Source organism: Olea europaea, unplaced genomic scaffold (genome assembly GCF_002742605.1).
Source record: "Olea europaea var. sylvestris unplaced genomic scaffold, O_europaea_v1 scaffold2000, whole genome shotgun sequence".
NCBI classification, from domain to species: domain Eukaryota; kingdom Viridiplantae; phylum Streptophyta; class Magnoliopsida; order Lamiales; family Oleaceae; genus Olea; species Olea europaea.
In genome coordinates this window covers 81,502-104,821 of record NW_019237875.1, presented here as the reverse complement: position 1 = coordinate 104,821, position 23,320 = coordinate 81,502, and the positions used below count along the sequence as shown (strand labels likewise).

The window sequence follows — 23,320 nt, the reverse complement described above, 5'->3', positions numbered from 1 at the left end:
TTTCTGATTTGCCCTTGAATCAGTTTCGAAAACCCTTTATCGTAATTTTTTCAGTACTGGGATTTTAGCATTTAATTTGTAATTTGTGTTGAGATTCTTCAAGATCATGCTTTTTAGTACTAATTTGGTTTTTATGGCTTTTCTCAAGGTTTGATTGGTTTCGATTGCATGATTAGGCACGTTTTTCCCCATTTTGGGGTCTGTTTGAGCCACATTATTTCAAAAAAATACATTATTAAACAGTGATTTGACATCATTTCAACCACACATTCTTCAATAAAATAATATTACACGCAAATGAAAAACTTTTCCTTATTTTTTAACCACACATTTCCCATCAATACACTATTCAAGAATGCATTATTATCAAAATAACGTGGCTCAAACAACCTCTAAGTTTGCACCAAGAAATTATAGACTATTTATTTTAACAGTATTTTATTTGCTGCTGAAAATTATGGCATGCAATAAAATTTCTTTCTTTTTCTTGAGTTGGGCGTGGGATGGGAGTTGGAGTGGGAGGGACTGATGATGACTTCAGAAAAGTCCTTGAAGCTACTGGTCCTGGAGCAGGAACCATAGAACTCATTAAGGTTTGTTTAAATTTATCAATTTTTAAAATATGATATCACCGTTTTTCTTGTCAGATTTAATGTTCTTAACTGCTGGATGTAATTTTTCTACAGGATCCGCAAAACCAAAGCCGTAACCGAGGTTTTGCTTTTGTTGAATATTACAACAATGCTTGTGCTGATTATTCTAGGCAGAAAATGTCAAGTGGAAATTTTAAGCTAGAGGGCAACACACCCACGTCACATGGGCTGATCCAAAAATTATGTCTATAATTCTTCTGCTGCTGCTTAGGTAATACCTTGATCAGAAATATACCAAGATCATATTTAAAACCCAGGAATGATGGTTTCAGATTCTTACCACTGAAATACCTTTCACCCAATATCCATACTCTCTACAAATGGTTATCTCTTTGCCAGCTGCCATAATAATAATGTGAGCATGCAGATTTTATTGGTGGACACAAGGCCAGAGAGGAAACGTATAATTAGAGCTTTCTCACCAATGAACACGGAACTGTACTAGACATTCTATTACATTAGACATGAAACCTTAAATGTGGATAAGAATGCATCCTCGGACAGCTTAAATTTTTTTATCTGCAAATCAATCAGTAATAATGAAATTCAAGAGAAGACATAGTAGCAGCATGAATTTCCCTATTGTTACCTGGGGAAAAATATATCTTCATCCATTGGTTAACATCATTGAAAGTGGTAGTACACTGGTGGACTGGGAAGCACCAATATGTTGCCAGTGTCAGCGTATCGGTGTGTATCGGTGTTCGATACGTTGCCAACGCATGTCAGAGGTCCCCTGTGGCGTATCCTTGCGAAGAAAACTGAAGAAGGCATGCTCATTCTATGAAAGAGGCGGTGAGGCACAACCCAATGAGTTTCAGTCAGGAGGCTGTAAGGCTAAATCCTAATTTTATTGTACGCATTGTAAATGAAAGAAAAATGAATTTTTAAAATATGATATCACCGTTTTTCTTGTCAGATTTAATGTTCTTAACTGCTGGATGTAATTTTTCTACAGGATCCGCAAAACCAAAGCCGTAGGTTTTGCTTTTGTTGAATATTACAACAATGCTTGTGCTGATTATTCTAGGCAGAAAATGTCAAGTGGAAATTTTAAGCTAGAGGGCAACACACCCACGTCACATGGGCTGATCCAAAAATTATGTCTATAATTCTTCTGCTTCTGCTTAGGTAATACCTTGATCAGAAATATACCAAGATTTTATGTTCAAATTTTGGAAATTTGCTGGGTCAGTATGTCTTACGGGGCTTTTAGGTTCTGTTATTTCTTGAAATGATTGAGCTTAAGGTAGCAGAGAGGAAACGTATAATTAGAGCTTTCTCACCAATGAACACGGAACTGTACTAGACATTCTATTACATTAGACATGAAACCTTAAATGTGGATAAGAATGCATCCTCGGACAGCTTAAATTTTTTTATCTGCAAATCAATCAGTAATAATGAAATTCAAGAGAAGACATAGTAGCAGCATGAATTTCCCTATTGTTACCTGGGGAAAAATATATCTTCATCCATTGGTTAACATCATTGAAAGTGGTAGTACACTGGTGGACTGGGAAGCACCAATATGTTGCCAGTGTCAGCGTATCGGTGTGTATCGGTGTTCGATACGTTGCCAACGCATGTCAGAGGTCCCCTGTGGCGTATCCTTGCGAAGAAAACTGAAGAAGGCATGCTCATTCTATGAAAGAGGCGGTGAGGCACAACCCAATGAGTTTCAGTCAGGAGGCTGTAAGGCTAAATCCTAATTTTATTGTACGCATTGTAAATGAAAGAAAAATGAAAAGTATTTGGGATGTACTGGTTGAAGAACTGAAAGGGCATGGCTGGAATTTCAGTCAGGCGGCCAGAGGTAAGGCTAACTCTAATGGACTCGTTCTTTTAACAACTCAATTACCCCTTTACCCCCAATTTAAAATACAAAAGGAGGGTTTTTAAAATCTATAAAGGAAGCTAGGGCTGGGCAAATCTCCCGAACCGAACCGAACCGACCGAACCGAACCCGAATCGAACCGAACCGAACCCGACGGTTCTTGTCAAATTAAATACCCGAACGGGTATCTGAATTGAGAACCGACGGGTACGGTTCGGTTCTCGGTTCTAGACCAAGACCCGAAGAACCGAATAAGAACCGAATTTTTCTATTTTTTTTTATTTTGAGTAAATCAAATTATTTTAATTTCAATTTTTTCTAAACAAATTGACAAATTAACGATTTCTAAATCCAAATTTTTGGCCCAATAATTTGTTTCGTTTCTAATTTTTTAATTTTTGGTCCAATTACCCATTTTATTGTTTCATTTCTTAGCCAAGCAAGATCAAATACACTAAATAACCCTAAACACCAACACTAAAGTGTATAACGTTGTCTCGACTCTCGCACTCACTCTGCAGCCTCGCTAATATTCCAAAACCTATACAATCATTGGTCGACATACCAATATGTTGCCAGTGTCAGCGTATCGGTGTGTATCGGTGTTCGATACGTTGCCAACGCATGTCAGAGGTCCCCTGTGGCGTGTCCTTGCGAAGAAAACTGAAGAAGGCATGCTCATTCTATGAAAGAGGCGGTGAGGCACAACCCAATGAGTTTCAGTCAGGAGGCTGTAAGGCTAAATCCTAATTTTATTGTACGCATTGTAAATGAAAGAAAAATGAGAAGTATTTGGGATGTACTGGTTGAAGAACTGAAAGGGCATGGCTGGAATTTCAGTCAGGCGGCCAGAGGTAAGGCTAACTCTAATGGACTCGTTCTTTTAACAACTCAATTACCCCTTTACCCCCAATTTAAAATACAAAAGGAGGGTTTTTAAAATCTATAAAGGAAGCCAAATAAATCTCCTTTCTTTTCAAATTGCACTACACAAATATTGGAAGAGAAATCTCAAACTTGTAATGATTTTATTATTATTTTTTTAAATTATTGTTTTGATTATTAAATTGAAAAGTAATTAAATAAAAATTTTCTTAATCAATGTGTCGACAGAACTTTTTCAAAAAATCGCGAGTCCGACGGTGTGTCCATATTCGTGCTTCTTAGCTAGTGGAGCAATAATTGAATTGAGCAGAGAAAAAAATTTGAAAGGAAACACAACAGTCATAAACCATTAGAGTCCATCTAACATCTAACTGCTCCCCCGTTTATTATTATTTTTTTAAATTATTGTTTTGATTATTAAATTGAAAAGTAATTAAATAAAAATTTTCTTAATCAATGTGTCGATGTTTTGTGCCGGAACTTTTTCAAAAAATCGCGGGTCCGACGGTGTGTCCATATTCGAGCTTCTTAGCTAGTGGAGCAATAATTGAATTGAGCAGAGAAAAAAATTTAAAAGGAAACACAACAGTCATAAACCATTAGAGTCCATCTAACATCTAACTGCTCCCCCGCCCATAATAATTAAAAAAAAAGAAAAAGAAAAAGAAGGAAATACATCAGACCTAAACCATTAGAGTCCATCTAACTGCTCCCCCACCAAAAAAAAAAGAAAAAGAAAGAAAGAAAAAAGAGGATATAAGGAAGAAAAGAAATCCAAGAGATAGAATCCCACTCTTCTCCTTATCATTTTAAGGCAGATCATTATGAAGTTAGTGGAAAGATGGAAAGGAAACTGGATAGCCAAGAAGCACCTACACTGACACGACACTCTAGGGACGCATTGGGTGTCAAAATTATATCTTGATATTTATTGCCCATTTACTTAAAAATTTGAATTATGTGTTAATAAATGTTTAGCTAAGAGGCATCTATACTGACATGACACTATGGAGTGCATTGAACTTGAAAATTATACCTTATTATTTACTGCCCAATTTTCAGAACTTGAAAGATGAACATTCCCAAATTAAACAATGATTAGATTGATAATTTCAAAAATAAGAAAGCTATGAACAACTGTTTAGAATATTATTATTTGAGTGGCTGCAAAATGATAAGAGGTTATTGGAGGTAGACAAGTTGTGATAATTACTCTGTTAACTGTTAATCCCTATTTGTTAAGCCTTTGATTGAAAATTGTAACCTGTTTTTCGTCAATGTGTGCCCCAGCATGTTTCCAACGGCCCCCCAACATATTAAGCCCTTGTTTGGTGCCCTTTATTTTAAAAAAAAAAAAAAAAAGAAAGAGTTTTGAATAGTATTTTTAGGAGATAGTGTGGTTAAATAGTAGGTAAAAATTTTGGATTTACGTGTAAAATATTTTATTGCGTGAATGTATGGTTGAAAATGATCTTATAACAAAAAGAGTGTTAAACAATGGCCACAAAACAACGGCTAAATTAGAACAATAATAGAAATATTTTGTGAGTGTATGCTTCACATGTTCGGAGCCTGTTGTTGTCACCCAAACATTATTTCCTGTAGGAGATCCTTTGTGCTTAGCTGAAGATGGGTACTGAAGTATAAAATGATACATATCCCGTGTTTAGTTCAACTGAAAATTTAGATTGAAATCTAAGTCAAAGTCAACAATTAATTTTAATCACACATTTTATGGAATTCACAACTTTTCAATCCCACATTTCATCAATTTTTATCAAAATCTACTGAAATCTGGTTTCTATCCCCCTATTCTATTATTCTAGAAGTTTTAAAATCTTTTATTTGCAATTTATCTAATATATTTCTTGAGATCCTTACCAGGAGACGTTAAAGATCATTACTTTTTGTGTATAAGCCATAAGTTGCATTCATGAATGTACTGCATTAGATAATTCTTAATACCTGAGATGAAAATTTGTGTTTGGAACATGAACAATGTTATTAGCATGTCTGGCACTAATTTAATAAATGATTTGTGATGTAAAATTTCTCATCTCTTCTTAACTTGTAGCTTTCTGGCTTAGGAGCTTGTGATGAGTTTTTTTCCCCCCACTTAATTGATTTTACTATAAATATGAGATTTATTTTTGTTGGTAGAAACTATTCTTCTTTTAAAAATTGATGGATTTATTTGCTGTTTTTCAAATATTATGTTGTTAGTGTGCATGGACTAGCTGGAATGAGATTACTCTTCTTGGTAAACCATTGTAGTGCTTGTGAAAAATACTTCATTGTTATGCATTGAAAGGTCGAGGCTCTTTATGTGAAAGACATACCTGAAAATCCATCCACTAAGCAATTAAAGGAACTCTTCCAGCGCCATGGTGAAGTAACTAAAGTTGTTACGCCACTAGCCAAAGAAGCGGAAAAAGAGACTTTGGCTTTATTCACTATGCGGAAAGGTCAAGTGCATTGAAGGCTGTCAACGACACGGAAAAGTATGAAATTAATGGTATGTACCATATATACTGTCAAAGGTATGTTACCCATCACTGTATATGTATGGAAATTGAATAATTTCCTACCAATTACAACTAACATACAAAGCATCTTTTTTAACTGCTAGTTGTAAATTAGTTTTCCTATCCAATTGACATCCTCTCAAATTGATGCTTGTGATCAAGAAACATCAATTTGCCCACAAGAAAGAGATGACGTCGTCGTATCATGGCTTTGGTGAATACATCGGCAATTTGAAGATCATTAGAGATGCGGAAGAAAAATAATACTTGCGTCAAAAGCCTCTCGAATGGAGTGACAATCCACTTCAATATGCTTTGTACGTTCATGATATATTAGATTTGTAGCAATCTAAATAGCACTTGTGTTGTCTACATAAAGGGGGTAGGATCAGATTGAGGAAAGCCAAGTTCAGCTAAAAGCCCATGAAGCCAAATAATCTCAGAACAGGCAGTAGACATGGCACGATATTCAGATTCAATTGAAGATTTGGACACATGAGCTTGGTTTTTACTCTTCTAGGAGATCAAAGAATCACCAAGAAACATACATCAACCTATAACAGAATGATGAGTATTAGGACACCCAGTTCAATCTACATCACTAAACGCAACAAGATCCTTCATATGAAAGGAAGCCTGTAAATGTTGCTGGAGTTGAATCAGCTCAGAATTCATGCTAGTTATAACAATATCATCCGTGTACACAAGTAAAATAACATGTCTTGCAAAAAAATAAGGAATCATACTATCTCTGGATAAAAGAAAGCCGTAGCAAAGTAGATTGAAACTTCTTAAACCATGCTCGAGGAGCTTCTTTCAACTCATAGACCTCTTCAACTTACATACTTGTGAAGGAGAGGTAAAGGGACTTGGAGGAGGTGCTATGTAAATATCTTCCTTGAGATCACCATGAAAAAAGCATCTTCGACGTCCATATGATGAAAAGGCCATCTCTGAGAGGCAGTAATAGAAAGAACATTTCGCACCATAGTCATCTTTGCCACTGGAGCAAATTTCTCATCATAATCTATCCCATATTCTTGCATGTTTCCAAGAGCAACAAGGCGAGCTATATAACGATTGAGAGTTCCATCAGAGCGAAGCTCAATAGAATAGACCCACTTACAATCAATAGTCTTGACATTAGATGAACAAGGAACAACATCTCAAGTATGATTATCTTGAAGTGCCCGGAGCTCTTCATCCATAGCCTTCCGCCAACATTCATGTTTAGCTGCCTCTGAATAACTACAACCCATAAATACATGATTAGTGTCTAAAAGTGCTTCAGTAAATCATTTATGAGGCATTTTATATTTATTTTGTATAAGTTCACTAATTTTAGTTTCTAATTTCAACCCTTTTGCCATAAATTCAATTTGCATAAATACATGGTTAAAAGTACAATTAATTGAAATACGTATTTACATACATGTCATGAGTTATACTTTTGAAAGAGTATTAATTTGGTGTATTTCAAATGTATTTCCAATGTAGAGCAAGTGGAGAAAAATGTTAGAAAGTCAAAATGATGAACTGTCTTGAGTAAGATGCAACTATCTCGGTAAAACGATCATAAGTTAAGCTATAGATATCAAATCAATGTGATTCAAATTGGATTGGAAAGATAAATATGTATCTACAACTTTCATGCTTTCCAAGAAGTAAAATTCTCATCATAGGACAACCAAAATTATCGTTTGAAGTCCAGGTTGTTACTTGTCGTATACATCTTTTCTACTTGGGAGCAGCACTTATTGTTTTGGCTATATCTAGAGTTGTAAAGTTCCAATGGACATGATATTTGTACCAATGAAAAAATAACGTGAGTAACAACAACTTATCCATTGATAGTTCAAATTTGTTGCACAACATAACTAAAAATTGGTATCAAGTTGCATATTTCAGCTGTCTTCAAGCTGGACAGAACACAAATTGCAAATTGTCCACATGCATGTAGGATGTTTCTTTGCTTATAAAAGAAGACCTTGGCCAAGAGTTTGAAGGTATCGATTCCTCTTCATCACGGAATGGTAAAGAGGCCCTATTGATTTTGAATTTTAGAAATGGATTTCAAGTTAGTAACTTCTATTTTTTCCTTCCTTTTCTTCTACTAGGACTTGGGTCTCTCTCTTGGATGGGGCATCAAGCACATGTATCTTTACCGATTAACCAATTGGCTGGATGGAATACAGAGAACACGAATACTAAAGATTCATGGGACCTCAAAAAATAGGGGATAGAGAGTGCTATTTTATCGCGAAAAGCAGGCATGAGATAAGAAATCCAGTATTTCACTAAGATTTATAATAGCGGTCCCAAGAACCCTTTACATCTAGGGCTCATCGAAGCCCTATTCTGTATATTCAGGAATGAGGCTATCAAATGGTCGAAGACTCACCCTAGCCACTTTAACGACCCTACCCCCAACTCTAGCTGAGAAGCACCCTCCATCCACTTTCCACTCGCCTACTATACTGAAACTCCTGGATCTGAAAATGGAGCCAATCACTCTAATGAATCTTGATGAAGAGGAATTGATGCCTTCCAACTTTTGGCCATAATCCTTTTTTATAGGCAAAGAAACATCCTACATGCAAGTGCATAATTTGCATCTTATGTTATGTCCAGCTTGAAGACAGCTGGAATGTGCAACTTGATACTAATTTTCAGATATGTTGTGCAGCAAATTTGGATTTTTGATCAATAGATGAGTTGTCACTCAGGTTATCTTTCAATTGGTACAAATATTAGGTCCATTGGATTTCTACAACTCCTAATATGGCCAAAATAATGAGTGTTGCTCACAGGTAGAAAAGTTGTACATGGCAAATAATAACCTGAACTTTGAAAGATAAGTTTGGCTATCCTATGATGAAAATATGACTTCTTGGAAAGCATGAAAGTTATAGATACATATCTTATCTTTTCAATCCAAGTTGAATTATCTTGGTTCGATATCTACAGCTCAATTTATGATCATTTTATCGAGACAGCTGCATCTCACTCGAGATAGCTCATCATTTTAACTTTTCAACATTTTTTCTCCACTTGCTCTACATTGAAAAAATGTTTAAATGCACCAAATAAATACTTTTTTAAAAGTATTATACTCATGCTCACATGTATACATGTTTCAATTAATTGTACTTTTGAATCATGTATATATGCAAATTAAATTTATGGCAAAGGAGTTGAAATTAGAGATTAAAATTAGTGAATTTACACAGAATGAATATAAAATACCTTGTAAATAATATATTTTTGAAGCACTTTTAGATACTAATCAAAGCACACTTAATAGATTGTGCAGAAAGTTCGTGTTGTTCATGAGAAGGTAAATGAACAAAATAAATGCACCCAAAAGTATGCAAGTCATGATAAATAGGATGTTGATTATGAAAACAATAATATGTAGAGTCAAAGCATAAAATTTGAGAAGACAATCTATTGATTAAATAAACTGCAATGGACACTACTTCAATCCAAAATTTTGAAGGAATATATGAATCAAGTAATAATGTATGAACAACATCCAAGAGATGACAATTCTTTCATTCTGCCACCCCAATTCGTTGAGGGGTATAAGGGGCATGATCGCTGAGACAAAATCCCTTTCTGTTTTAAATGATGAAACTCATGAGACATATATTCTCCACCTGAATCAGATCATAAACTTCTAATATTGGTGGAAAATTGGGTCTCAACATATCACAAAAGTCTTGAAAACTGAAAGTACTTCGGATTTAAAATGAAGAAAGTAGGTCCATGTGTATCGGCTATAATCATCAATAAAAGTCACGAAATATTTATATTAGGCATGAGAGGCGACGAGCAAAATTTCCCAAACATTACTGTGCATAGTATCAGAACTCTTTTTGATACGATTATGGTGATAAGGAAAAGGAAGAGTCTTACTCTTTCCCAATTTGCATGTAGAATAATCAAAGCAAAAATTATAAGAATTGTTTTTATTACCCAACAAACCAGAAGTTAGCAAATCAGGATAGTAAAGTTTGGATGGCCCAAATGTTTGTGCCAAACTTCACTTTTATTGTTAACATTTATGCAGGCTAAAGATAAGCAATTAGGAATAGAAAAATGTAATGGAAACAATCGTCCAATTTTAGGCCCCTTCACGAGTATCATCCCCGACATTTGATGCTGCTCAAGAACACCATCACGAGAGAAATGGACATCATAATTGTTATCAACTAATTGACCAACTGAAATAAGATTTGTAAATAAACTAGGAGCTATAAAAACGTCTCGAAAGGCAGAATTAATGTTACCAACATCATCAATAGTTAAATGACTCCTATTAGCTTTTTGAATATGAGATAAACCATATGGGTGAATATCACAAATACCATCGGAGGAACTGGTTATATGATTTGAGGCACCAAAATCAACTAGCCAAGACTGAGAAGTATTATATTTACCTTGAAGTCCCAAAGCAGAAAAAGCTGATACAATCATTTATTGCATCATTTGAGGAGTAAGAACAGGTTGCGCAACAGCAGAAGACCCCTCGAAAGCTGGTGGACTAATAGTAACTTGATATTCATTGGCTTGGTCGAGTAGGATAGTTTTTGATGATGTGTCCTGACTTCTTGTAGTAATTGTAAGACTTCTTGTTACAATGAGTAGCAGTATGCTCATAGTCTTTGCAGTTGAAACATTGGGCTTTCCGCATGTTCTTTCACTAGCTTTTCCCATGAACTGCATATGCGACAGCATTCGATGTCATATGAAGTTGCTGAAAAGTTGCATGTATTGTGAAAAGATGTTCTGGAAATAAATCCCCAAAACATACATCCGAAGGAGGCGGATCACAATTCATCAAATTGGAGCGCGTTGCCTCAAATTCTGGTTGTAACTTCATCAGAAACTGATCTCTTTTACTCTGCTCATGAGTAGTCTGAACAGTAGCAATGGATTCAGCTGGTACCTTAGCATGGATAATATCAGTAAATTCTCCCTATAAATTTTGAACCTGGAAAAGTAATCTTGTATGGTGAGATTTCCTTGAGTGTAATTTACAATCTCATATTCCAACTGAAATCGTTTGGTTGTGTGGTCCTCTCGTAAACCTTTTTCAAATACTTGTACATATCTTTACCATTTTTATATGACCTCAGATTTAAGACAACCATAGGATCAACAGATCTAAAATCCATGTTATAACTCTAGCATCTTTCACTGTCCATTGAGCCAATTTAGTAGCCTCAGTAGGAATTGGGGTCACTTCCATCAATGTGACCTCATAATTCTTTTCCCATAACAAATAATCGAAATTGACATTTCCATGCAAAATAATTTTTTCCCGTGAATCGTTCACCAAAAGAATCAGAAATGTTGGTTGCCATGGTACTAACAATTAATTATATCAATAGCAGTCCCAAATTAAATTTAGTTGGCCCAAAATAAATCTAGTAAGTTGGCCCAATTAAGTTAGCCCAATAATAAATTAATTAATTTGGCTCAGCCCAAAATAAATGAATTAATATGGCCCAACTGTGTTAACCCAATAAATACTGATACTGGCCCAAATCAACACACAAAGGCTTACCTTCACTGCGATTCACAATTCCGAATCTCGCCCAGACGATTTCGGCCACCACAGAGGATTCCGATCACCCGGAGATGGTCCACGCGAGCGTCGGCCACTACAAAAGTGCTGACGAGCTAGAAGTTCACGAAGACTCCAATCGTCGTAGAAGATTGCGACCAAATTTGGACAAAATTCCCAGAATCTCACTGTAAAACGTGAGAAATTTCTGGCAACCACAGAAGATGCAAATAAAGGAAATTCCACAACTTCAATACCCAAGAAGACTATTGGAATAGTCCGAAACCAGAAATTGAGTCTTAATTCAGAGTCTTGGCTCTAATACTATGTCAAAGGTATTCAATTTCTGCTTTTAACTCGAATATCCTAATTGTGAGGGTTCTTTTGTATATATAGGAATAATAAGGCCAATTACACAGCTGAATGTCAGCCATTACTATACATGTATGGAAAGTGGAAACTAAATAATTTCCTACCAGTTACAATTAATATACAAAGCATCTTTTCTAATTGCAGGTTGTAAATTGGTTTTCCTATCCCATTGACATCCTCTATCTAATATATTGTTCAATAAATTCATAAGCATTGGGTATAGAGGATTATATTAGAAGTTGGGACTGCAAAATAGTTTCTGCACGTGGCATTTCTGATCTTCTGACAATTATTTGAGTAATTGATGAAGGCATGAAATAGTAAGATCCTTGATGCAAATTGGGGACCAATCAATTTATTTGTTTTAATAATGCAACTTATGTTTTATTATCTTATGTTTTTTTAGTTATCTTCCACTGTGCCAATAACTTCAACACTTGATATATCGAATTCACACGAGTTATAGACATCCAATTCTAGAATTTTATCTTCATCTTAAGATGCCTCTGCCATTTTCTGCCTATATATAACTGGAGTTGAATTGAGACATCGCAGTTTCCCCTGCCTGCTAAAATAACTTGACCTTATACTGGCCATTTTCATCTCAATTATTGTGGTTTTATTGTTGCTTCACTATAATCACATCTAAAAATTGATATGCAACATCAGATTGCCAAAAACACATTTAAAGGTGAATGCGACACTTTGATGGATTCCGATTAGTGATTCAAATATAGAATGCTGGAGATGAATCCATAAGATACATCATTTTTGTAGCAGTCGTCGTTAACATGAATTTCTAGACATGCTGCATGATCTCTCTCTTCCTCCTCTCCATCTAATTGTGTCTTTCTTTGATCTCTGCTTGGTTCCCGACTTCCAGTGGTTAGCCTAAATAAACATTTGGGAAAGGTGGTAGTTCAAGCTTGATGTCTATGCATAAGCTCTTCTCTGTGCATGAGTGTGAGTTGTTAATATGCGGAAGTGCTGCTGTGTAGGCTGATTCATAAAGTCTGATTCATGGAGTCTGGTTTTGTGGTAATTGAAACTTATATGGATGTTTAGATGAGCCTAAGGGGGTATTTTTGGACACAGAACTGACATTATTCCTGTGTCTTGAGGGATGACTGAGGCAATGATGAAATTAATTGATCGTTTTCAGGTTTCCTGCATCAGGGGAGGGGAAAGGGACATTTTTCCTTGTTATAAGCTGGATATGAGTTGCTGTAGTCATTTAAACGTGCATAGAAAACTTTTTTGGTACCAATCTTGTCAGTAGATAGCACTGGGACTTCAATATTAAAGATGTTATTACGGAAGTCTATGGCTGATACAAACACTAAAAAAAAAATATATATATATGATAAGTGCAAACACTTAAAAAGTAATGAAATAAACAATTTCTAAATTGAGGTTTGAGGCGAAAAGTACAAGATCGCTTTGCTAATTCGTAGAATATAGAGGCAACTCTCCACTAACCCAAAGAAAGCCTCATAACTACATTGATCTGTTCATGCTAAAACGTTTCATGCAATTAATATAAAAATATCTTGAAAAAGAGAAGGTCGTAATAGTGACCCATAATCCCGTCTAACTTATTTACTCCACATACGTATTTATTGATCCGAATTCTATAACATTTTTCTTATATCCTGTTTCCTAATTTCTATTCTCTATTATTAGTATTGATATAGTTAAGGGCATTGAGGCCATTGTATTCTTTATTTTTCTCCATCATAAGTTCCTAAAGGTTTCTGTGTCACGTAGAAAGATGTGCAAAATAATCCCAATCTGGATTACGACAGCAGCTGTCCCAAGGTGTTACCCAAATTAGCAATAAAATTAGATCTTCTCTGTGCTTTATGCATTTGATCTCTTGTAATGCCCTTTTTTAGTGGTAGAAACCTTTCAATATTTCCCTGCAAGTTATAAAGATGATGATTATTTCCCCCTTATCTTTGAGTGCTCCCTTATTTTTGAAAGATGATCTTTGGTTGTTTGTACTTGCTTTCAATTGTTTTCTACCTCATATTGGCCGAACTTGTTGGTTGGAAAGTGATCAATATTGTGTATTATAGGTCATTTGTTGGAAGTTGTTCTTGCAAAGCCTCAGACTGAGAAAAAGTTCGATATGGCTAATCCTCATAGCTCCTTGCTGATGCCTAATTATATTCCTCGTCCTGGATATGCTGGTATACCTATGAATCCTTATGCTGCCCCTATAGCGTCTGGGTATGGTACAGCTGCCGGACTCCAGCAGGTAGTAAACTGGGAGGATCTTGATTTTTTATATTCTGTTTTTGTTTTTTGAAAAGGATTTCTAGCTAATGGAATCGCCCACTTTAGCAGCCTATGATTTTTGGAAGGGGACCAATGCCAGCAGGGATGCAGATGGTGCCAATGGTTTTACCAGATGGTCAAATTGGCTATGTCCTGTAAGTCGCATCAATTTGGTATTTTCATGTGTAAGTACGAAGCTCGAATATCTTTAACCAACTTATTTTTGTACAGTCAGCAGCTTGGAGTACAGATGTCACCGCCAGTGAGACCTCGGAGGAACGATAGGAGCAACGGTGCTGGTGGACTGCAAGCACGAGGAACTGGCACTGGCAACGATGATTCTATTTGTGGTAGACGGTATCGACCCTACTAGAAGTGGAGCCTCAGTGTATTTACTGTTTGAGTAGCTAGTTATGGAAAAAGGGTTTAATTATTGTAGTCTTTAGATAAACATGAAGCAGCTTAAATAAGCTTGTTAGTGCTTATTGATCATTCTTGCGTTCTTTTCTTTTTATATCGTTTTAAACGGGGAACCATTAAATGCCATGTCCCTAAGGACTCTTACGGAATTCCCCCATGGCAACCTTGGAGCGCTTGGGCTCCTCGACTTTTCTCTAGCGACCTAAATTATTGAAATCCCCGTCTCACAGTCAAGGAACCAGGTTCATCCTGCATAACGTTCGCAATAGATCCCAAGAAAACTGGTGAAGTTCTGGTCGTGGGTTCCCGTAGAGTTTAGAAAATTGCCACTCAATTCCGAGTGATAAGAGCATCTATATGATCGTGGGAGTATGATGTGGTGCTAACATCCCATTCATCTTGCCACAATAATAAGAGTCTGCCACTTCTACCACGACCGCAAGCTTGTGTGCCAATCAATTTGTCTGGACAGGAAGACTCAGAGTTAGAGAAAGTGCTGATCTGGTGAAGTTCCCCTTCCGTGCTTGGATCTCCCGCCTTGTAGACGTTCCAACATAAGCAACTCATTTAGTGAGGGGCAAGGTGTTATATACTCACTAAAAACAATCTTTCAAGAGAGAGTAAATAAGTAGTGGTGTGGGATGTTTATAAGTTACTAATGGAAATTCTCTGATGGTCTTATAAACATCCCACACCACTACTTATTTACTCTCTCTTGAAAGATTGTTTTTAGTGAGTATATAACACCTTGCCCCTCACTAATCTCTCTTGTGATTGCGTTTCCATGGGCACACACTCATAAAGTACAGAGTAAAACTATCACCTTCTTGAGAATCTGTTCTGAACCGTTGTTTTCTCATGCCACAGGATGGGTGGAGGTAAAATGTTGTGCCTGCTGACGAACTGTCAAAAAAATAAAATAAAATAAAATAGAGGAGCTGTATGTTATGCAAGCTAGAGATGAGGACAGACCTGAAGTCAACATGGGACACATAAGAGATAAAATGCAGTTTTCAGATACAAATTTCAAAGTTTTGAATGTTATTGAATCAGACATTTGCCTTTTCCAAATAATATTTTAACCAATTAGAGCATTTCCACTCTTTATTTTTAGAGAGCATCCTTAAATTTGTAACAATTTGTTTATACACTCCAACAAACTCTTTAATTTTGCTCTTTATTTTGCTTTTCCCAATATTCCTTGTTTCTCCCAAGAAAACTGGTGAAGTTCTGGTCGTGGGTTCCCGTAGAGTTTAGAAAATTGCCACTCAATTCCGAGTGATAAGAGCATCTATATGATCGTGGGAGTATGATGTGGTGCTAACATCCCATTCATCTTGCCACAATAATAAGAGTCTGCCACTTCTACCACGACCGCAAGCTTGTGTGCCAATCAATTTGTCTGGACAGGAAGACTCAGAGTTAGAGAAAGTGCTGATCTGGTGAAGTTCCCCTTCCGTGCTTGGATCTCCCGCCTTGTAGACGTTCCAACATAAGCAACTCATTGGAATCTGTGGCCTTGCAAAGTAGAGTACGCATTCAATTGAAACTCCTCTTTATCTCGTCTTCAATCTTCCCATTTCAATTCATGTTGTCGTACTAGAATAATTATTGTCCGTCTAGACTTCTAGTCAGCCACAGAAGGGACTTTGAACAATTTCCCTCGTACACTAGGCACAATTGAGAGAAAGACACCTTGATCTTAGACGTGATCATCTATGATGCAAATGCCAGCTATAGGTCAGGTCCTAGCTCATGATTATATCTGATGCTGGAGGCTTCGACAAGCCTTTGGTCTTTGCTCACCCAACGCTTGCCCATCGGACCTATTGCTATGCAGGGGCCAAGCTTTACTATTTTCGAACTTGGCCCGTGATTATCTATGATGCTAAGGCCGGCTGTAGTCTGACTATAAGTCCTCATTTATTCGAGACAACAATAAGCTTTCAATACTATAGCTCATGGTCATCTCTAATATTTGGAAGGCTGCAGTCCCTCGCTTACTACATTGTGCTATTTTCTGCTGGTGGTTTCCCTGTTGAAGGTCAGCTTTCGCTGCTAGTTATTATGTCTTCACCACACATTTGGGGTAATAGTGGCTCCTATAAATGCGTCACTATTGTTGGTAGACTGCAAGTCTTCCAAAACTAGACTCATGGTTCTCTAATATCAAGGAAATGGGTTAGCTATAATCCTTTATGATTCCGGGCATCTGTAAGACTCCAAGCTTTAGCATAGGATAACCACTGATGCTGGAGCTGGGTCATTGACAGGTCCTAGCATAGGATTCCAAAGGCCTTGTCCTCCAAGAAAATGGTTCCATCCACTCTATTTAAAGATCCAATGAGGGAGTCAAGGTCCTCTTTAGGCCTTTCTCCGTTAACTCATTGAGAAATTGTGCCAACTCTGTTCTATTCGAAACACAATGAGAGAGTCAAGTTCCTCTATAGGTATGCCTTCATTAATTTGAGGAATTATATGTTGCCTCAGTGGGGGAACTAAGAACCTAAAATGGACTTACCTCCTTTAACATGGACCAATATCTCGGGGACTGAAAGAATATCTTCAATCAAGATAATTATAAATTTATAACTCTCAACATAATTACTAAAGAATGTCAACTCATTAGATGACCAAAATGCCCTTAAAAATATAAAGCCATTGCACAATAAGCAGAGAGGGAAAATCTGATATCAAAACTTCTATTGTGAAAAAGAGCATTGTATCAAATGAAAATCCGCGACATCGATCTCGAAAAATCACTCTCTTCGAGCGAGAAATACTATCTGGTCAAAATAACCTTGGTCCTTACTCCTTTTATATAAACAATAGGTTTTCATAAAAACTTTCCCAAAAAGAAGGAAGATCCTCCGGAAATTCAGGCAGAAAATTCGACTGTTGACTCTAAAATATTATCAATTTTTTGAGGTCAATAGCTGTACTCTCAATCTCCTCTAGCGCATGTACAAATTAAAGGAATACTGTTGACTTTGACTTAAATTAAAATCAACAACCAAATAAGTGCATATAAATGTTGAGAATTTACTTAATCATGCACAACAAAATTTAAAAAATTTCAATTCTCATCGGGGATTTTCTTTTTGTTTAGATGGAAACTATAATAAGAATTCACCTTTAATTAATTCTACGAAGTTCTTTGACTATCTTGAAACACGTACAATCACGATTTGTACACCGCAATTGTCCAATTGTAAAGCCTCTAATAATAATCCACACAAGGGAAAAAAAAGAGAGAATTAAGATTTCTCTTTTCTTGGGTTAATAAGATAATGAACGTGTTATCATTTCTCAACCCCTAACAGTTTATTAATAAATATTTAAGTGAGCTTGGTCTGTCCTTTAAATTTAGCCAGGTCTAATTTCAATTAGTTAATAATTAATATCATTCTTCTAGATTTCCTTATTGTGTGTGATCCATTAAGTTCTCAATCACGATACCTAACGATGTGAATTATTATTTTGATTTAATCAAAATCGGTAAATTAAAAAATTGTTTTAATTTATCATTAATTCATACTCATCGTCCCAGATTTATATCTAACAATGTATCATGACAATAAACGTGACGATAAATATCACGTGGTATGACAAAAACAAACTTGTTCGTTTACTGTGAAAATATAATCTTTTCGTCAATATGATATGATCAATGGAAGAGTGTCAATCTCGATTATTGATGATATTTTTCATCTCACTCTTAAATCAAAAATATTCTTTTCGACTTATGAGCACATATTTCGTTATCAACTTAATTGAATGAAATATAGATTATAATATCTTACTATCTAAGAGTGACAAATCCTTTATTAATCATTTACAACATTCACATGATTTTGGACATACTCGAACGATACCATATTTATGACTCTTGGTAGAGTAATATTCAATACCATCAAAACATGACTGCCCTCATATAAAATACTATGATGATCTCAAGTTGAGTGACCAATTTCATTACCGAACGTTAGAGATTAAACATTAACATTCAAATAGTTATCCACGTAAAATCTTTCCAATGGGTTTCCAATGTTTTGTTCTTATAACATTCCAATATTATGTTCTCATAACAAAACATTCACACGTCCATTCAAATATCATTACATTTTAACTTGTGAGGTCGGCTACTCATTTCACAAGTGAAAAATGCCACACATGAAAGTGTATTCATAATAACAATATCTGTATCTCGTTATTACTTATAATCACAGATAATTTAAGATTCAATTATGTGTGATTTGTCTCTTACTATTACAACTCATTGTAATTAACAATTTACCAGGATTTGAATATACGGACTTTATATAGTATAATTATTAGAATAGTAATTCAAATGAATAATATATCGTCATATATAAAATACATTGATCATATTAAAAGTGTTTACGTCCAAAATCGATTGGGCATAGGACCTAACATTTACAATAGATTTGTTCTCTATTTGAAATATGGGTACACACAGCTATAAGCCTGTAGCTTGGATCTTCGTATGAAAAAGTTAATACAGAAATAGAATTTATCACTTATAAGCACACTTCCATCAATAAGCTCCATGAACAAATTTATATTACAGGAACCTCAACAGGATACTTATCAATACAATCAAACCAGGGGTTACCCTCGCATTCTTTAGCTGGAATTTCCCTCAGGGCTCTCCAAACAGCACTGTTACATTTGAAACCCGACCCAAACGCAATCTGCCAAACCCGATTGCCCCTTGAAACCCGGCCTTTCGCTTCTGTGTAAGCCAATTCATACCACAATGAACTGCTAGACGTGTTCCCGAACCGGTGCAGTGTCATCCTCGATGGCTCCATGTGCCACTCAGTGAGTTGAAGGTTGTTTTGCAACTCGTCCAACACTGCCCTTCCACCAGCGTGTATGCAGAAGTGTTCAAAAGCAAGCTTGAAATCAGGTATATAAGGCCTGACCTTAGCTTTGAAGACCTTTTTCTTCATCAAGGTAACCAGGAAAATGAATTGTTCAGAAAATGGTAGAACTAAAGGTCCCAAAGTCGTTATATTTGTCTTCAGAGCATCACCGGCTACGGCCATCAATTCTCGAGCAAGTGAAACTCCAACTGTTCCTTTACCATCTTCTCTTTGATAGACACAATTGTAGCTATTGTTATCTGCACCTTTATGGGTTCGAACGGTATGGATCAGCTCATACTTGGACCGGGATTTGTCGCGGGCCTTGTTCGAGAGAAGCATGGCGGCGCCACCCATACGAAAGATGCAGTTACACAATAGCATTGAACGGTCATTTCCAAAGTACCAATTGAGAGTGATATTTTCAGTACTCACTACAACTGCATATGTATTAGGGTTAGCTTGAAGAAGGTGTTTTGCCAGGTCTATTGATATGAGGCCAGCACTGCACCCCATTCCTCCAAGATTGTAGCTCTTGATATCAGTTCTAAGTTTGTAATGGTTGACTATCATGGCGGACAAAGACGGGGTTGGATTGAATAAGCTGCAGTTCACGATAAGAATTCCAATGTCGTTCGGTTTAACTCCAGTTTTGCTGAAGAGAGAATCCAGTGCTCCGAACATGACAGCCTCGGCCTCCAACCTGGCTTCTTTCATGGATAGATTAGGGGGCGTGGATGTAATTCCCCGAGGGAAATACGTATCATCACCGAGGCCAGACCGGTGTGATATCCTCTTCTGGAACTGAATTGATTCCGCTTCAAATGCACCATTCTCTTCGGTCATCTTCAAGAACGATGGAATTGACATTTTCCGTTCATCTTCTGGTTTGTAACACGCGAAATCAACCAAGTAAACTGGTCTTGGCCGTTTGGCCCAATACACGCCTAACAAAAACATCAATACGGTCGAACCGATTACAACGGTGGCTGTATCGAAAACAATTGTTTGTTTGGTCCAAATATCAGAAAAAAGTCTGAGGGTTAGACCACTGAGTTGTATAGCAGTAGCAAAGAACAAAGGGAAGACTACAATGGAAATAAGGAGAGTTGCAGGATTGCACGAATAACCATAGCCTAATTTGACATATTTGAGCTTAACAGACTGCAAAAAATCCGGCAATTTTCGCCGGATTTTTATGACCACAGACGAGGAGTTCTTAAACGCCACGTCGGCCATTAGTCTTTCCTCATCCATTTCTATGTTCTTCATTTCTCTCCTCTTGTTGGTGTTCTTAAACAAGAAACAGATGGTATTTTTCAGAAGAGTCTATAATAAGATGAACAAACCAATCTTAACACGCCTGTAAGCAATTATTAGTTGGGATTGGAGGAGAAAAAAATGGATTTTAGATTTTAAAGAAAAGGAAAGATTGTAAAATACAAAGCTACAAGAAAACTGCACCAAAAGTCTCAATTTTTAATGGTGCAAGTCTTTGAAAAAAGGATCACACAGATAGCTCAACTACCAATTACCAAAGAGGAAAGGGTTTGAAGAAATCCTGAGCTTGCCAAACCTAATTATAGGTATATGTTTGTTAACGAAGGTGGGTTTTTTGAGCAAGTGCCAATTGGCCATGTGAGAGTCCAAGACTTTGTTTTTTCACATGAACACAGCAAGCAGATGGTATCTGTTTACACGCACATATACATACACAGGAATGTGTTTGACATTGTGAGTTATGTTAGTTTGCGTATGAGGACGAAACTGGTAATTCTTTAAGAGAGTTAGGTAGTGGTGGCTGGCCATCAACAAATGTAATAAATGACATGGTAGGACAAAGATGGTACCTAAATTAATGCATGCTTTATTATTATTTTTCTTCAGAAAAATATTATTACACAGTTTTACTCCAGAGTATAAGGTTGAGTACAAGAAGTCGAGTATCGATCGTCATGTGTGTATGCGAGCTATACATTGCATTCCACTTTCTTCGTAGAAGGTAAGCCTTGTGAGTTTATAAGCATTTCATGCACCCTTTAGGGCTACCTACGGAGATCTACTAAGAGTAGCATATTATTTCCGTCGAGTCTTCCACATATGGAAATGGGCTGCTGGGGACATGGTTTTGAAGAAGGATGAAATGTGATCATCTAACTATATCCAACATCGCTCGCGGAAGGCTTGCCTTTTGAGTTTATAAATATTTTGGTTAACATCTCTTTATAAGCCAATTTTAAGGATGAAATTTGCCCATAAATTTATCGTAAATAATAGTGTCTAGCACTGAATTCACCACTTTGATTATATGAACCAAAATAGGAATAATGCTGTATAGTCCATTGGGATTACAATATCAGTAGAGATGGCGCAACCCACCACCTATATCGGGGTTGAAACTTCAGTGAAGTTACATAGCATTACTCTAAAAATAGTGTATTGTTAGACAAGGAGTTAGTTGCATTCAGATTTCAAATTTTACAATACAAAATAATCATACAAAATGAGAGGATAATTTCTTTTTTTCGAGAAAGCTCAATCCATCTTTAATTAGAAAGGACAAATAAGATGGAAGAGCTTGAACCGGTGGTGACTGGCATCTCAACGGGGCCCAATTTAACACCGAGACATTAGAAAGTCTTGAGTGCAATGGTCACAATAGCCCCTTTCTTTGCCCATTTTTGTAAATCATAACAAAATCACGTTTCATGTCTTGCATTTATAAATTGACTTCTTCATCCGGTTAACAGGAAAAAAAAAATAGAAAACCATTCAGAATTAATCCACGATAAATTTGTGCCTAAAATAAGTAGTAGATTGAGAAAAATTCCCATTTTTTCTAAATTCTTTCCAAAACAAGTCAACTACGTAAACAGTAAACACTTACGTTTACAACGTGTTAAATTTATCTAATCTTGACATTAAAACAAAACCCAGCCCACAGACTCAGATGCTATCCTTCTCAAATAGCTGGAGAACAAGAACGTATTGAAGAGGGTATGCCCTACTTTTACATCTTTATCCATAAAATGCACATAAAGATTTTGGCATTTAAGAGCAACTTCCAACTTCCATCAGTTCTGAAATTCTTGTTCAAAGCAAAATCGACAGCTCTATTTACACAAATTGCACTGGGATGGGACATGACGACAAGCTTTTCTTCATCCCAAGTCTCTTTTGTGTGCCAACTCCCGCGAAAAACTTTAGTGGGAATGTCCTACCGTCTTATGTGGTGGGACAGGCAAATGGGGAGCCACCACCTCATCAGATGGCCCATCCTCACCCAATGAGATGAAGCCACCTCGGGACTTGAGATGGAAAGAGAAAAAAAATCAAGTCTCAAGGTGATCTCATCTTATTGGGTAAGCGTGGACCACCTGATGAGGTAATAGCTTCCCATTCGATGATCGTACCACCCAACAAAATTTTTCTCGCCAACTCCCCGTCCCGTTGGCAATTTCTAAAAGATGGGGTCAATGGAGAACTTAAAAAATATTTATTTGTAGTCTTGTTTCATTTATTTATTTATCTTCATTTTTAAATATTTATTTGTCGCCTTGTTCCTGTTGCAAATTTTTGTTGTAGTACTTATCCGTTACGTCCAGATTCAAAATTTGATACCAAATATAATCAACTTTAGGGGAGACATGATCTCTATACTAATTCCACTGTCATCCCAGTTTTCACGTACACTAAATGACAAGCAGATTTTCTCTACAATTCATGAAATTGACTTAATTCTCAAATACAAAACTGATGCTGTACTAATCTAATACCAAAACAATCAGGAAATCCTTTAGTTTTCATGGACATTTTATGGTATACTCTTCAAGAGGTAAGACAACCAAGAATCCCCCCCCCCCCCCCCCCACCAAAATCCACACCAT

The 23,320-nt window shown here is 36.4% G+C and overlaps 1 protein-coding gene and 1 pseudogene across 1 annotated transcript; one reads left to right on the top strand and one right to left on the bottom strand.

Moving 5' to 3' along the window:
• Positions 1-503: 503 nt before the first annotated feature.
• On the top strand, positions 504-14,624 carry LOC111379530 (annotated as a pseudogene).
• Positions 14,625-18,899: 4,275 nt separating this feature from the next.
• On the bottom strand, positions 18,900-21,170 carry LOC111379525 (3-ketoacyl-CoA synthase 1). Its single transcript, XM_023002916.1, has one exon. The coding sequence runs from the start codon at positions 20,703-20,705 to the stop codon at positions 19,125-19,127; it is 1,581 nt and encodes a 526-aa protein (XP_022858684.1). The 5' UTR covers positions 20,706-21,170; the 3' UTR covers positions 18,900-19,124.
• Between the last annotated feature and the right edge of the window lie 2,150 nt (positions 21,171-23,320).

Bases quoted from the DNA above. Each gene is read 5' to 3' on its own strand.
- LOC111379525 (XM_023002916.1), bottom strand. From the start codon at position 20,705: ATGAAGAACATAGAAATGGATGAGGAAAGACTAATGGCCGACGTGGCG.